At 41.9% G+C, this 17209-nt stretch overlaps 1 protein-coding gene across 3 annotated transcripts in view; it reads left to right on the top strand.

The window, feature by feature from the left end:
* The window catches only part of NEK6 (NIMA related kinase 6), an 82927-nt gene that overhangs the window by 58393 nt on the left and 7325 nt on the right, over positions 1 to 17209 (top strand). For all 3 annotated transcript variants that reach the window (XM_077305668.1, XM_077305666.1, XM_077305669.1), the window contains exon 8: positions 10427 to 10521. In XM_077305668.1, coding sequence (XP_077161783.1) covers positions 10427 to 10521 — 95 coding nt within the window. The remainder of the gene's footprint in view (positions 1 to 10426; positions 10522 to 17209) is intronic.

The following is a 17209-nucleotide window of genomic DNA, read 5'->3' as shown; positions in this document are numbered from 1 at the left end:
TTCTATGGAGACCTGAAAAGGAAAATTTTGGTATGTTCGCTTGAGTTTTAAAACCATTATTCAAAGGCCAGTCTGAGTTCCATCTACTGTAATTCACCATGGTAACTCTTCCCCCCCCCCAAAAAAAAATAATGCTTATGCCCCTCAAAACATTGAGAGCTATCTGTTGATATTTGACTTTTAGGGAAAGGCATGATATAGTAACCATTTTGTCCTTGAGACCATTCAGAAGTTCTGGTACCTGGTTGGGTTACTGCAGCCTACAGTTTGCAACCCCTTTTTCTGTCTTCTAATAACTCCTAATCAGGAGAAAGCCTGATGTTGCTCTGCGATTTACCTTTTATCAAACTTGTTCAGCAACTGTGTATCTCAGAATATATCTGGAGAGGAAAATACTGGAAGCTGATTTTGGTATATCCATAATAAATCAATATAATGGTAAAGCCCAAAGAGGAAAAGAGGGTGGAAGGCTTCTGGGCGTGGAACTTTGCATTCTTTGTCCTGAAGAATTCCAAAGTCATAGCCACTTTCCTGTTGTACTTTGTCCTGTTTTTTTCACTGGCTTACAGTTAACTTGCATACAGTTTCCTGTGTGGAGAATTCCTTCCAGCTACTGCTGCATGGCTGTGTGCAAAGGATTAATGTTCGTGATGTTGTGGTTGCCTCTGCTGCTTTCTTTGGTGTTATTCCACATCCCAATCTAAAGAAAACTGGACTTCTGAAATATATTTACTGATGATCTTCAGCATCAAGAAAACACGGTGGTCTCTGATGCTGTTATCCCCACAGTTTTCAATGGAGGCAAATTAGTAGTTCTTCCGTGCTTCCCGCTAATGCTTCCTTTAAGCTCTTTTGCTGCCATGAACAGAAACTGCAAGAAACCAGCCTTTATGAGCCAAGCCTAAGAAGTGGAGCTTCTTCATATGACTTTCTTTCCCCAGCCCTTATCTACATAGATCCCATGTTCCCCAGTGTACTCAAATAAACCCCATCCCTTTTTTTATCACAGGAAAAGTTGGTTGGATACAGTCCATTTTGTGGTTGTGCAGTCATTCACAAGAGATATTCAGGATTACGTGGTATAGGTCTTGAGCTGTGGGGGGAGGGAAGAAAGCTGCTGTGATATGTTGACGGTGGGTCAAGGAACTGGTGAGATTGGTTTGCTGTATAAGCAGTATTCTGTCTAAAATGCTTATTTAGCAAAAGCTTTGGCCAGAGGGATGGAACTGTGGCATAACATATACTGCCAAGGCTAGAAAGGGCAGTTTTGTTCAGTGAATAGAGTAGATACAAATACTTATCAGACAGACCCTGCACTAAAAAAGTTACACAGGTGACACTAGCTGAGCCAGAGATTTTGCGTACATGAGTTATAACTTTAATTTGTGAACCTGAAAACAAAGATTAACATGATACTAATGAAGTGCTCTTGGAGAATTCAGAAAGGGAATGTACATTAGAAAGGGAATGTTACATTTACCAGGCCCAAGGAAAGATCTCCATCTCTCCCAACTAGGACATAAAAACTCCCTTTGACCCATTCCACACCAGCACCGCCACACTGGGCTGTTGCCAGGTGTTTTGGCTGGAGCAGGTTGCCCCACCTCTTCCCGAGTCCATACGGTGGAGCATTTTCTCCGCTGGACCCAGCCTGCCGCATATTTGTGCCTCTAGACAGGGCAGTCAGAGCGGCGAGGCTTTGCCACGCTGTGGGTTGAGGGTATTGAGTTACAATGCAATACCCTGTTCTTAAAAATAATAATTACAAAATGCCCTAGGTGGCCTCACCATGCTGTGCAGAGTGGCAAAGCCACCTGGAGCATTTTGTGTTCCTCCCAGGATGCTGTAGTCACAGACATTGGTGGGGAGGAGCTGGGCCATGATGGCCCAACTCTTTCCTTCCCCACAGCCCTGCCCCAACATAGGCCCCCATAAACGCCCAGGGCGAATATGGGAACATGGATATATTTGCGTTCTCTTGCCCCCGGGGCAATGGGGCCTAAGTCGGGCCAGGCCTGGGATGATCCCAGCCCGACAATGATGTCATCTGGAATTTTGAATTTGCGTTGCCTCTGGAGAAGCGGGAAAATCTTTACCCATGCTCCCTCTTCTCTGTTGTGATCCAAGTCTGCAAAGGAGTAATATGTTTTAGACACTCCAAATGAATTTGTCTTCCTTGCCATCTTCTGGTGGCCACTGATTTACATCAAAGGTATCAAAGTACACAATGTACCTGGAGAAAGTTCCAAAAGTATCCTTCAAAAGCCTGTCTGTTCCTTCCTAATTTGCCTCTTTTAGCAAACTAGTTTTTCCAGATACATACAATATATTTAAATATAGTTTTAGTATTCAGTTGAGTTAACCCTGATTGAATGTTGTAGAATTAAAACCTAAGCCATGAGCTGAACAACTCCAACTTGGTTTGATATGCCACAGTATATTATGGATTGTATGAATACCCCTCCATGTGTTTCTAAATCCTGCTTGGGTGATTCTGGGAAAAATACATTTGAACACAGTTGGTGTTCTCTCCTCTGAGGACCTGCTGGTAACTTCTTTGGTAGAGGAAGCATAGTTTTATTCCTGGGACACAAGCATACAGCTATCTGATGTGTTTCAGGAACCATGTTGGGGCTTGTCCAGTAAAGTTCTAGTTGCTGTAGCAAAAATCTTTTATAAACTGTAACTAAGCATCTAAGGTGCTACTGTATTTGTATTGAAGCATCCTTCTGTGACCTCGGATATCCCTTCTTTTGTGAAAGTAGTTCTTATTGACTCAACACTCGCTACCTTTTAAGGGCAAAATTGTTCAGGGATTCTGAAGTCTTCTGTGCTTGCTATGATATAAATTATAGTAGACAATGTGAATTATTAATGGAAAACAGGCTATGTAGATCAGAAATTCGAGTTTTTCAAACTGGTTATACATATAGCATAAAGCCAAGTGGTTCAGAGCATGTAGCTTCATAGGACCAGTTCATTTGTGAGATTTTTTAATTATTTTGAGTCTTCTCACTCTGTCCAATAGAAAGTACCCCTTTTATACAATTTTCCTGTCAAGTTCAGGTAATAAGGACACAAAAGACGTATGCATAAGTGATATGCCTTCATTTGTTGTTTTCTTCTCACTGCAGACTTGCCAAGACCAACTGTAGACTGTTTTTGGAAACATAACATAAGACCTGCTTGTCAGGGTTGGTCTTTGTGCTCATAGAAAATAGTGTAAAATTCAGTGCTTGGATCCAGTGATTCCCTTCCACTGTAATGCTTCAATAGAAGGCAGTCAGTAGATATAACCCACTGATTTTTAATTCTATTTTTTAAAATTACATTGCATTGCTTCCATTACCCATTCCAAACTCTGCAGCAACCTATACAGATAAATAAATATTGGCCAAACTATCTACCCATGACAGTTTTCTAGGGAGGAGTGACCTGCTTTGATAGTATTATGTTGGAGATATTGAATCTGACTGCATTAGAAGTCTTTGCAGTTGAACCTGATGTCTCATTCTTAACCATCCAGTTCATGGAATGACCATCAAACCAGCCCTCTTTGTGCCGCTTCTCATACTCACTTTGAGTCCATCCTAAAATTTTTTTGAGGAACTGTTGCTTGAAGTTATTATACCATTAATTGTATAGACGCATAACCCTTGGTTGCTATGGTGAAGGTATTTTGTGTGTTCTTGTTCATTCTACAGAACATGGGAAGAATTCTATTTTTCAGGTATATGTACAGGGAAAGCTGTTCCATATCAAGGAAGTTTATCTCTTCATAACTATTTAAAATTACATCAGCTGAGGACAAAAATAGATTTATGTCCAGAACTATGATTTTGTCCTATTTGACTGTTGTGGCTATTAAGCATAAATTAAACAGGGGATCTAGTAGTACCCAGAAGCCAGGCAGTCAATGTCAGACATTCCAATGGAGAGGAGGGCATACTCTGAAGCCTTCCTTGGTGGCTGGCTACTGTTGCTATAATTCAGGGAAATGGCATCCAGGAAACGTCGAAAGATGTCTGGAGAGAGAGAAGCCCAAGTTAGTTCATACAGGTCAGCAATTTTGCATTCTGAAGGCTGTTTTATTTAACAGTCAAAATAAAACCCTGAAATCCTGCCTGATTTAAAGTACTTTGCCGAGTTATTTGTTTCCTAGTGGCACAGTCTTGCAGGTGTAGTTTAATGTGGAGATTTACATTTTGATAAGAGGTGGTGGCAAATGCATATACACAATGGCTCTGCCTGTGATATTGGATTTCCCCCCCTATTTCAGTGTTGCCCTGGCAACCATCTTGAACTCTAATATCTAAGGCTGCTGACCCATGAAATGAGCACAGAGCTTATGCAAATAGATTCACCTAATTTTTTTTCTTTGTATTTGCTAACATCAGACTGGCATAAAAGGGCATTAGGCAGTACCACAACTTGTCTGACAGGTGTACTCCTGGCTCTGGCAGCATAGACGCCTCTGTGTCAGAAATGGAAGCCATAATTAGAGCAAGGAACAGAATGAACGTCAAACGAATTACCCAGCAGCAGATCATATTTGTCAGGAAGGATTCAATACATAAAAATTAAGTGACAGTACATGCCGGAGTAATGAAAGAAAAATGAAAGATTTGCCCATACACTTCTTGCAAGATACAAGCGAATGTCTCGCTTGGAGCAGCAGCAGGCTCTGCAAGACAAATTACATGGCTGGATTTTGAGGGTGCTGTTTCTTCACCGCAAGTCTGCATTCATAAAGCAAGACAGGGTGAGGCCCACTTAAACAGATACCTGACAGCAGGCTGGCAGAATAAACTCAGGTGCACATCATTCCATACTTGGAGTCCTTAATGCCAGTATAAACCCCCACAACCTTATTCAAACATGGAAGGGAAGCATGTTTGAGCAATCAGCCCCACAGGTATAATGGTTACACTGGCTTTATTCAAATATATGTGCAGCATTCTTCTACTGCTATTTCTTTGACCATCAGCCTGTTGCTTCCAGAAGGCCTGATGCTTTCTTCAGAAGAGCACTATTGATTCAGCTAGAGCTTAGCAGAAACCTTATGTACACCCATGTGCTTTTTGCCAAGGGATATTTTATTTTCAACTGTTCCTTCAGGGAATAAATTCAGGGACCCGTGGAGACCGTATAGCACACTTGCTGACCACAGAGTCCTTTCCAATATGAGGAACGTTGAATTATTCTACTTCAGATTCACACAGGTGTGCTTGAGGTGTTTGCTTGAGACTGTTTTATTATACAAAAATGAGTTGTCAGATCTGAGGCACAACTCAGAACTGCATTAAGTGTGCCTGTTTTTCCATAGATTGCAATTTGTTCTGAAAGTCCTCCTTTGGGATTACATCATATATATTATGATGATGCATCTTTCTGGCATTAAGATCCATTATTATTTATCTTCCTTCTCTTGGAGGGTAGCTTTTTTAATTTAGAAAAAGGTAGTGCAGTTGACAGAGGATGGCTAGAGGTTTATACAGTTGGCCTATACAATTAGAACTCAGTCTCACCACTAAAATTGATGGAAGTACATTTAGGTAAGAAGACTTCATAGAATGCATAAGTCATCTATGGAGTTTTGTTTCCATAAGCTGTCAAGCTGTCTGCTAGCTTAGATTGCTGTACAAGAGTTTAAGATCAATTGATAGAGGAAGAGAGATCAATTAGTGGTTGCTAGCCGTGATGGTTAAATGGATTGTTCATGTTCAGCGACAATATGCCACTGATTGGCCATAAATAGGAGGTGACCTTTGTGCTCTTCTGGTGGGCTTCCCAGTGGCTTTTGGGCAAGGATGCTGGACTTTGTGGATCCCTAGTCTGATCCATTAAAACTATTCTTATGTTGTTTCCATTTCTGGTGAGCAAGAAAACCAGAAAATATAAGCATCTGCTTTATTTTTTCTGCTTCCCTGACCACACTGCTGTCCAGGCAGAACTCACAGGATCTCTGCAGCAAAAAAGTAGCATCTTGGTGTTAGAGTACAAGTACCTACTGAACCCCAGTTTTAATTTTTTAATTCTGGAATTATTTATTGGTGACTGTGGAATTAAAACATTCTAATTCAGTAAAATCAGAGTCCAGTAGCACCTTTAAGACCAACAAAGATTTATTCAAGGCGTGAGCTTTCAAGTGCAAGCATCCTTCGTCAGACGCTTGCGCTCGAAAGGTCACGCCTTGAATAAATCTTTATTGGTCTTAAAGGTGCTACTGGACTCTGATTTTATTGTGCTACTTCAGACCAACACGGCTACTCATTTGAATCTATTCTAATTCAAGTAAAGCTTGCTGGAGGATGGTTACAAAGTAACAGATCAAATGCTTACATTTTGTAAATACTTTTAATAGTTCAAAGATTTGTATTTATATATGTGTGTCTCTGTATGTGTCTAATAAGTTGCAACATGAATCACAGAATCATAGAATTGGAAGGGACCTTCAGGGTCATCTAGTCCAACAAGTTGCACAAAGTTGGAACTCATAACTACCTGCCCACCCACTCACAATCTGTCTAAGTTCATAAAATCAGCACTTCTGTCAGGTGACTATCTAGCCTCTGCTTAAAAACTTCCAAGCCAAAGTGAGCTGTAAAAATTATGAGTTGGGTTTTGCTCTTCTTCCAGCTTGAGAAAAATGATGATAAAGTTTCCGGATACAATGGTGTTTGCCCCAAAAGCAAACTTAGCAGAACCAGCATGCAGAGAGCTTTAAGCCACAATTTGTGCCTGAAAAAAAAATAGGCAGTTTGCTTGGTGCTCTGTGAGTGAAATTCAGCATCCTAAAGTTCCCACCTCTCCAGCTTCAGCCCAACTTGCTTCATAAGCTGTTCTTCTACCCCCAGCATTATGCCTTCTCTGCTGGGCAAATGCCAAGGAAACTTTCTGGTTAATAGTCTGCGATTAGCCTCCTCTTGTCAAATTGGCTGATGTAATGCATTGCTGAGGCCTGGCTGATTAAATTGGAAGTCTTGTGCACTTTCCTAGAAGATGCTCATTACAAGAGATTCCCGCTTAATGCTGGACAGACCATAAAGACAATTGGTCTTGTCAGTCTTTTATCTGGCCCTTATTTAAAAATTAATGCATCTCTCTCTCTGTCTCTCTCTCTCTCTCTCTCTCTGAAGCCTAGATTTCTGTCTGTTCATCCATTTGCTGACAACACCATAATAAAAAATAGTGAATGTGCAAGGTAGGCTTGGTTGGGTTGGGTGAGGCAAGGGTTATTACATAGACCTACTTAATGTCTTAGTGCAGTGTAGTGCACAGAAATCAAATAAGAAACATACACTCACCCCTGTAATAAATTCTGTCATTCTGCTTTGTTCAAAGGCCTTTTTGGGGCATATGTCAGTGACAATGTTATATTTATTTATTTCATTTTTGTATTTATATACCGCCCTCCCTGAGGGCTCAGGGCGGTTTACATGAAATAAGAATGATACAGGTAACTCCGTTTGCAATAAAAACATGGTGATAACAATAATATTAATATATTAATATCAATAATACAATTATTGAACATTATATTGAATAAAGGGCTATAAAAGACAAGTGTGTAACTTGTCTTCAATATTTTTTGCCTGTAATGTGGTGTCACTTGTATATGTCAAATTGTTAGTGTTCCACCAGTTTTCACTTCGCCCTGTTATACATTTAATCCAGTTTTTCTTAAGATATATTTTGCATATAGATTGAAGAGATAGGGAGATAAAATACATTCCTTGCCAATTGGAAACCATTCTGCTTCTCCATATTCAGCCCAAACCATAGTTTTACATGGCCCACATGTCAAAATTTTGCTGTAATCTCTGAAATGCGAGCTGATTTTCTTATCAGTGGTCTGCATTCAGGAATGCTGTGTCTCAAGAGCACTTCTTTCTTCTGGCACTTGAGTGCTCTGCTTTACCAAGCCAGAGTTTTAATAGTGGGGTTGTGTGATTTTTGTTTTTATGCACAGCTTTAAACAGTCCTGTGTGCAGTGCTACTTCCTTTCACTAAGGAAGATGAAAGGCATTTCTGTTACCTTTATTTCAAAATGAAACACTGATTCTAAGGGTCAAAAAAGACATGATGGCATCCTCACAGCTGATGTAGGAACACCACTTCCATTTTAAAGTTAAGTGGACAATGCAGTGGGATGAGACTCCCCCTTCTTTTCCAAGTGCTGAAGCAGCTGGGGAGGAGGTGGTAACTGCCTCTTCCCACCATGCTAAAGGCAGGATGAGGATTGGACCCTCACAGCATTTTTAAATCACCCATTTTAAGCTTTAAAATGGCAGTGGTGGCCCAATATTTGGCACAAGGATGTTGATGTCTAGGCTGGGCCTAAGGAGAATCCTTGTGGACTGGACTAAAGGACCACTTAATCAAGCATTCTATTTTCAGCAGTGGTCATATGTTAGATCACCTAGAATCACAGAATGAAAGTAGCAGTTCTCTACTTGAGTTTCACATAGATCATCTGCTTAACTTGCAGTGCAGGAATGAACTGTCACAGTCTTTAGGTTCTCTTGGTTATTGTAACTATCTGGAAAAAGTTTTTAAGTTCCTAAGAAGAGGAAGATGTGGACAGGAAATTAGAAGTGCGTCCTAATGATAATACTGTAGACAAATTGAGAGATGTTGACTAGTATGCCTGTTTGAGTGCTTCTGGGTGAGAAAGTACTGTCAAGTTGCAGCCAACACATGGCAAACTCCTCAAGGGGTTTTCAAGACAAAGATGGCTTGCCATTGCCAGCCTTTGTTTAAGAAACCCTGGACTTCCATGGTGGTATCCCATCTTTACTAACCAGGATTGAACCTACTTAGCTTCCAGGATCTAAAAAGATCCGCCTAGCGAGGGCCACCCAAGTCAAAGTACTTCTGGGTGACTACAGGCCACTTCGTAACACCTTTCCAGAGCCAGTTTGGTGTAGTGGTTAGGGGTGCAGACTTCTAATCTGGCGAGCCGGGTTCGATTCTGTGCTCCCCCACATGCAGCCAGCTGGGTGACCTTGGGCTCCCCAAGGCAATAATAAAGCTGTCATGACTGGGCAGTGATATCAGGGCTCTCTCAGCCTCACCCACCTCACAGGGAGGAAAGGGAAGGTGATTCTAAGCTGCTTTGAGCCACCTACGGGTAGAGAAAAGCGGCATATAAGAACCAACTCCTCTTCTTCTTCTTCTTCAAATACAAATGAATTACCAAAACATACGCAGGAAACATTTTATGTACAGCTAACCATTAGCAGTAGCAATAATAGTCTGCAGGGCAGTCTTGGGACGAGGGTGTCTGAGGGTTGAGAATTTTGATTTCTTTTCAGTGATCGTTGGTCATGGGAGGTAGAAATTGAGACGGGCACTTTTTTTGAAGGACTCCTTTTTAGGCCCAATTCACACGTTCCTGCAGCTGGTGGATGAAGTTCAGGGTCAGTAAGTGAGTCATTGGTTTTCAGCTGCTGCCAGAGATCAAAAACAGATACGAAAGGATCTGTAGGAAGCCCTTCTTCCTGTATTACCATGATATTTCAGACCTTAGCCATGGATACTTGATATATTCCTGCTTTTTATTCTATATTATGCTTCATTTGGTGGCTGGACATGGAAACTGCACAACTTCATCAGTTGCAGTGTTTCATCCTGGAGTGTCCTCTCACCAAATGGAGTTTTAAGGCATGCTGATTGCCCGGTTATGTTATGAGGATGAGCTAACCCATCATGCTATAGTTGACCTGAAATAGGAGGAATTTTCCTGTTTTAAGAGACAACAGTGTGGTTTGTGAGGTCATATGCATGATATTACTCTAGTCTGTAGCCCGCTATGCAAATGCTATGTATTTATTTAAAAGCTTTAGTAGCTGCCTTTCTACCATGTGGAATTCACAGTGGCTTACAATGTAAACAAAACAATAGCCATAAAAAACTCAGAATGCTACATCTGATCCTGATCACAGTGCAGCTAAATGGTGAGTAGACTTGAAACAGTATAAATAGCAGAGGTTAATCGATCCTTAATGATTTTAGGAATGATATACTATAAATTCAGTATGGTTCTTTGGGCAGCAGAATAACTAAAAAATGGATCTAAGAACAACCTTGGATTTGGATTAATGAGTATTGTCTTTGCTTTAATGGGCTTTCCACAGTTTGCTATGGAATGTGCCTCCCCTCCCCCATGTTATCCATGGCATGGAACTGCTGGAGAAAGTGTTTCTTAGAATATATGTTGTTAATACCTTCTCTTTCCCAATTTTTAGTTTTTGGATCATCATAGTAGTATTTCTCCTCCAAGGCTGTGATTCTTTGGCTTGCTTACAAATTGTCCTTCAAGCATTTCTTTCTGATAGATGCTATGGTGATCCTTTGAGGCTCCATTGGCATTTTCAAAGTTGTCTTGGAAGATAATTTATTTTTCTTGGCTTCTGACTTACAGTGGGAACACCCTACTATATGTCCCCAGAAAGAATTCATGAAAATGGATATAATTTTAAATCGGATATCTGGTCTTTGGGCTGTTTATTATATGAGGTAAGTATATCTTGCACTAATATTCATGTAACATATTTAAAAGATGTGAAAATGGAAATGAATGAAAAGGAAATTAGGCAAAAAAGAGTTAATTCTGTGTAATTTTGATTATTAAGTTAATACTAGATTATTAATTTGTTAATACTAATAATACTATTAAGTTAATACTAGAGTATTCTAGGAGTGCATATATGAGAAGTCTAGTTTTTAGAGGGCCATGCGGTTCCCAGGATTTTTGTATTCTTGGATCAGAGGTTTTTGGCAAAAGGAAGCAAGAATAAAGCCAAATTGTTTGAATGAGGTGGTGGAAAGTGCCGTCAAATTGCAGCCGACTTATGGCAAGAGATATTCAGAGGTGGTTTGCCATTGCCTGCTTCTGCGTAGCAGCCCTGGACTTCTATGGTGGTCTCCCATCCAAGTACTAATCTGGGCCAACTTGGCTTAGCTTCTGAGATCTATTACCCGTTGTTTAACTCTGAAATTGTGTATTTCAAATGACAGACTTTGACAATACTGGTAGCATTTAAATCTGAGCCTACTCAATTTGTAATTTCAAACTGCTTTACATAAATAAGGCAAATGATGTTTCATTGACAGCCTTTAGTTTATTTCTTAGATTGTTTTTAAAAACTTTGTGTAAACCATGCAGCTACTATCAGTATGTTCTTGCCATGGTCAAAAACAGAAATTGGAGTCATGTATGGACAAGACAAATATTTCTACAAACCTGGAAAGCAACTCAGATTTTTAGAAAAATCTGAATTCCTAAGGAAGAAAAAAAAGGGTGGGGGGTTAACCTCTTCAAAATGAAAGAAGCAGTGCAGATGTCTTTGAGGGCTAGGCAACCCCAAAAGTATTGCCAGTATTGAAGCCTTGGTTTCTGTCAGTAAAAGGAAAAGGGGAGGGGCAGGGCCCTTTCCAAAGCTGTTTTGACCTTTGAGGGAGGGCTGTTGCAGCTAGGCCCAACAGCAGCAACCACCAGGCAACTTTCTGCCATTTGATTTGTGTGACTCGCCTAGACACAGCCGCTGCTTGCTAGAGTACAGCAGCAGCCACTCAATTAAAGCCTGTGTGTGGTGCAATTGTTATACTTCCAGAATACAATATGGGAGACCCAGGATCATACCACTGTCGGTTATGGAAGCTTGTTGGGTAACTTTGGAACTGGTACATACTCTCAGCTTAACTTACCCTGCAGGATTATTGTGAGGATAAAATAGAGACAAAGAGGATGATGTCAACAGCCTGGGGCCCTATTATGGGGACAGGCAAAGTATAGATAGAGAAGATGAAGATGGGGAGCTTTTAAACAGTAGATTGGTTTGTGGTTAAAGGGAGACAAGGAGGTAGGCAAAGGTGAAGATAGGGGTATTGCCAAGTGGAGGGAAAGGAGAAGTAGTGTAGGGGGGAAATAGCTGCCTCCCACAAGTCTTTGCAAGGTTCTGTGGAGCACAACTTGGCCAGGCCCAGCAGCTGCTATTGCACAACTGAGCCATTGTTTTCTAGGCTTTTAGGGAGGCAAAAGCTAAAAATGGGAACAGGTAAAGGTAGGTTGGCTTGTGGTGGGAAGGAGAGAAGGAAGCAGGAAAGGGGGATAGGCTGTGAGAGATGACAGGGAAGGGAAAAGAGGAAAAAATAGGGAAGGAGAAAATAAGATGCTCCACGCAAGTCCTTGTTTGTAAAAGTATAATTATTTGAAACAAAGATCTCTCATATGAATGACCTGTAAGATTGTGTTGAATATATGAGTTTGAGGAAGTTTATTTTAAAATAAGTGTTTAGTGACTTTGGTTCAAGAAGATAAGTTGTTTGAAAGAGCTGAGTGTGTCTTCAGCTATGAACCCAGGGCAAGGATAGAGTAATTGCCTGTGTGTAATTGCAGATGAAGGAATCAGGGCTCTTCCTCCAGTTTGCTCTTTAGCACTTCCTTTGCTTAGCTGAAGTTATTTTTAAACAAGGGGGCTTGGAGTGGAAAGCCTTCTAAAGAGCTGCCTGCAGATGTCAACCAATGTAGCATACAAAGCAAAGAATGGCTTTGAAGTCCTAATACTTTTGCTATTTATTGTGTGTCTAACATCAACCTAAATAATTTGCAGGATTTTGTTAGAGCCACTTCCATTTTGGGAGTAAAGGACAAGCAGCTGCTTACCCAAATCAGGGGAAGACCCTATTCTTCTTGTGCTGAGATTTGAGAAGAGAAATATCCTAAACCTTTTAAGTGCATGAGGAGGGGAACCTCTTTGGGTGCTGCTGGAGGGGAGAGGAAGTCTCTCACCTGGTGTAGCAGAGGTACTTGTTAAACAAGACCAAGTGCTTTTGTTAGGGCCTCAGGCCCCCATCATATAGCTGTTCAGTATGTGCTGATTAATTTGTTGGCAGTGCAGGGTGTACAGAGAGACAGAGAGAGAAATATCAGTGCTCGGAAGTCAATAAATGAAATCAATGAGCTGCTGCTACAGGGCTTAAGTAGCCTTTGGGAGAGCAGCACAGCATGACTCTAATAGCCCTCTTCTTGCCTTGTGCAAGCTCCATCACCCTAGCCTTCATACCGTAAGGGGTAGCAGTCCTCCTGGAAACAGACGGGTAAAGTAAGCAAGTCACAGAGTTACCTTCTGTTCGCCAGCCCTTAGGGCATGGATGCAGCCACCCAGGAAGCACTCTCTTCTCCGTTTTTCTTGCAAGCCTGTTTGCTGCACTATGAAAGACTTCCTAAGAAGCCCATTTAGTTTACTGCTGAGCAGACTGGTCTTGGGTCTTTTGTATTAGAAGTTGACCCGGAAGCAGTGTGATCGTCACACACACAAGGACCTAGCCCACACCTGTTTCAGCAGGAGGACACTGCAGCAAGGTAGATGGCATATCCTGAATCAGCTAATGATTCAGGAACTCTCTTGGAAGAACCGTTGCAAGGCATACATCTTGATCTGTGCTGTCACTAGACAAGCAGCAGCAGGGCTTGCTGAGGTCTACCTCCTTGTAATTTTTTTTTTTTTGGGGGGGGGAGACAATGTCTAGACCAGGCTAGAGGGGAAAAAGTGCCTCATAGTAAGGTTTTCAGTTACTGGGAGCCCAGTTTGCCACAAGGGAAATGGTATCACATTAAAAAAAGAAAGGACCAGAGAAAATGGAAATGTTTTCCCCATAACCCCCTCCCCCAAAGTCATTTGGGGATGGCTTCATTGATGAAGCACTGCAACAGTTTAGGAATGGATGGAACTGTGTTCTGCGGCCAAAGGTACTTGTTCATTATTTGGTGGTAGAAAAATGACACTACATCCCCTGTCGAGTTATCCCTTCTCCGTACTGTTGTTAAGTAATGGATAGTAAATGATCTCCAGCCAGTACCTCCATGAACCAGCAATAGGATTTAGCACTGTTTACCCAGAAATGCTGATCTGGAAAAAAATATATAACTAGTACTGATGTTTTCTACTGGTGATAAAGAGGCACTGTGGTGTGATGCAGGTTACCCAGTATGGTGCCTACAGGGACCATGTCATCTATCATCACTCCCCCTGCCATTCGCCAAGTTTTTCAGAAAGCAGGCAGGGCATATTATTGCCTGCTCTCATTCAAATGAAAGGGTTTCCTTGGCTGCTGCCAGACGGACTGGCAGACACCTGGGCTTTCCTTTGACCAGGGGTAGTCAAACTGCGGCCCTCCAGATGTCCATGGACCACAATTCCCAGAAGCCCTTGCCAGCGAATGCTGGCAGGGGCTTCTGGGAATTGTGGTCCATGGTCGCAGTTTGACTACCCCTGCCTTAGACATTTGATTTGGTTCCATTCCCCCTTTTCAGGCTTGACCAAATGTTACCATGAGCGTCTTTTGCAATGCAGAAAAGGAGCTTAGATCTAGTCTTAGTCCAGGGAGCTGGTCTGTTTTATGATGGGAGGTAAGTGCTGAGGAATAGAAGGCCACCCATTCATTCTCCAGTAGCTGGGCCATGCTTCCAACCAAAGTACAATTAATACTAACTCTCAACAGAGCAATGTCCAGACTCTGTGTTCAGTGTGGTTTCCAAACAATTCTTCTTGCAAGGTGAGGAGCCTGTCTGCCACCTCTAGCAGCCATCTTGAAATGACACTTGCCACCTCTCCTCACAATTAGAGCCTGCATGGTCAGAAAGACTGGGGACCCCTGGATTAGTGTCTTGGAGTACAATCAGAAAAACCCAGGCTTGAACACCCACTCTGCTGGATGCTCATGGGGCTGTCTCATACTCTCAGCCTTTCCTGACCGAGGAGGATAAAATGGAGTGGAGAAGAATAATGTACAGTACTTCCCATTGGGGAGAAAGGCAGGAAATAAATACTTGGTTTGCATCTCAGCTGTTGGTGTTCCTAAAAGGTTCTTTCCATTGTCCAGCATCAGGTGGTAAATAAACCCCTAAAAACATAGTTTGGATTTTTCCACATGACCTGCCACAAATGAAGGTCTTTTGTCTTGAATTAGAGCAATTAGTTAGGGTTCTTTTTCTGCGTCATACGTAGGCCAGCCAGCAAGAGTGTTCTTCCTGTCACTGGTCGGTCTGCTCTAATTCTGGGCGTTCAGTTTTGACTAGATCAGGGGTAGTCAACCTGTGGTCCTCCAGATGTCCATGGACTACAATTTGCTGGCAGGGGCTCATGGGAATTGTACATGCACATCTGGAGGTCCACAGGTTGACAATCCTTGGTCTAGATAAGCTCATCTGTGAGTGCCATGCCAGAGAGGCATGTTCACACGTGGCCTGCCCCAGAGCAAACACTCTCCTACTTGGGGCTCAGTTGAAGTGTGAACACAACTGCTCAGTGGCAATAGATGGTAATCCCTAGCTATTCACATCTCACTAATGAGGTGTGAATTAACATCCCTTATCTTCCCCCCTCCCCTCTCTGAATTCCGTGGATGTCAATGCCAGCACTCTGTTCTCCTTCTCGCTTCGCTAAAAGTGGGGAATGCATTGATTGGCTGACTGTAAGTTGCTTTCCATTCCATTCTCCCTTATTGTGCAGATAAACTGGAGGGATTTTTGTCTCCAGATTGCCTGGAGATACGTATGTCAGTTGGAATTCACTATAGCGTTACTGGGGGTGGGTGGGAGTAAAGTGTATGATGTCAGATAATGTCACCTGAACCTGACACTTACAAACTCACATTGATTTATATTAAACCTTATCAGAATAGTGGGAAGCCGTCACCATCTCTTGGAGATCTGTCATCAAGATAACTTGCAGGAGATAAAAATAAGTTTTCCAGTCTCTGAAAATAGCTGCAAGCAGTAGCTTTAGCAGTTCTAACAAGACAATCAGTTTAAACACAGAAAGCCACTTGTACTTTTTAGACCAGCGTGGTGGTCCGTTTCAAAGGAAGATCTGTCCATTTTCCTATAATTGTTCTAATCCAGATGTCAGAAGCAAATAAAACTGCTGCTCACCAGAGCTCTTGAAAGCCTCCAGCCTCAGGACTGTGGCTACTCCCATCACACAGTAGCCTTCTACCAGTGTCTTTTCTAAGTTACACTGCTTATTATGGACAGAAATGGGATTGTGTAGACAACATAGAAGACCATGCTAGAAAATTTTGCTGTCACATTCTCAGATTTATACTCACAATAATGAGAGTTAGATAACTTTGTTTCCAGGGTGGCAGCTCACTGCAGTATCCTGTTTCTGAGGGTTTTATTCCCAAAATTCACACCTCTGACCAGGTCCTGCCCTTTAGCTCAGTGGTGGAACACAGATTTTCCTTGTTGGATGTGCTTGACTAGACTTGTAGCAAAGGGGTATCAAATAGCTGACCTGTGTGTGACTAATATGCTGTAGAATGGTGAATTGCTTTGCTTTTTGTTGTTTGCAGCCTCACCTGGAATAATATATTAAGAAAAATGCAGGGTGATTGCTCAAACCATTGCATAGGAAAGCAGGTTTTTGTATTAAATCTGGATTATATTAGATACATACTATCCACAGGTTGAACTAGAAGCCCTTTACTTAGCTGCCAAATTCCTAATCGGCATGAATGCTAGGATGTTGCCGCTAATATCTGTTAAAACCATAAAATGAATCAGAGAATTGCCTTGGAGTGACTCTCTTCTTGTTTAAATGTTGTTGGGAGCTTGCTGAGTATCTAAAGAGAGCTGGATTTCTATAGGAAGCTTTCCCTGTGCATAATTACGAGCAAAAGACTAACAATTATCAAACAAATCCACTGATTAAAGTAGCAGCGCAAGCCATTGGCTTCACTAAAGCTAATAAAAAAAATAAAGCTTGCCGATCTGCCACAGCTTGCGGCAAAATGGTTTTAAAAGATCTTCTAACCAAAGTAGATAATATCAACAATTATCCAATAGTGCTTCATTAGGAGGAGGATTACTTCATTGTGGCGGGGCAGCTTGTGACAGTGAGAGTGACAGGAAGCCCTTGAATAGCATTATGGATTAATAAGCAGCTGGGGCTCCATGTGGGCTGCCTGCTGAGGGGACACAGCACTTGCTTAGCAGCCTCTGTGCCGCTCGCTTGCGGCATTCTCTTTGAAGACGGCCCTTATTAGAGCTGGATGGAAATCGGAAGAGGGGAAGTTCTGTTGGCTTTTTTCCTGGTGGTGATGGAGCCTTCTGCCTCCGCTTAGCCTGTTTTGGGGGTTGGGGTAGTGTTAATTCCCAGACCCAAGGTCCTTGAAATGTACATTGGCTTCTGTTTGGCTC

Source organism: Paroedura picta, chromosome 12, assembly GCF_049243985.1.
Source record: "Paroedura picta isolate Pp20150507F chromosome 12, Ppicta_v3.0, whole genome shotgun sequence".
NCBI lineage: Eukaryota > Metazoa > Chordata > Lepidosauria > Squamata > Gekkonidae > Paroedura > Paroedura picta.
The sequence above is the reverse complement of the archived record's forward strand: the minus strand, read 5'-3'. Positions and strand labels throughout refer to the sequence as shown.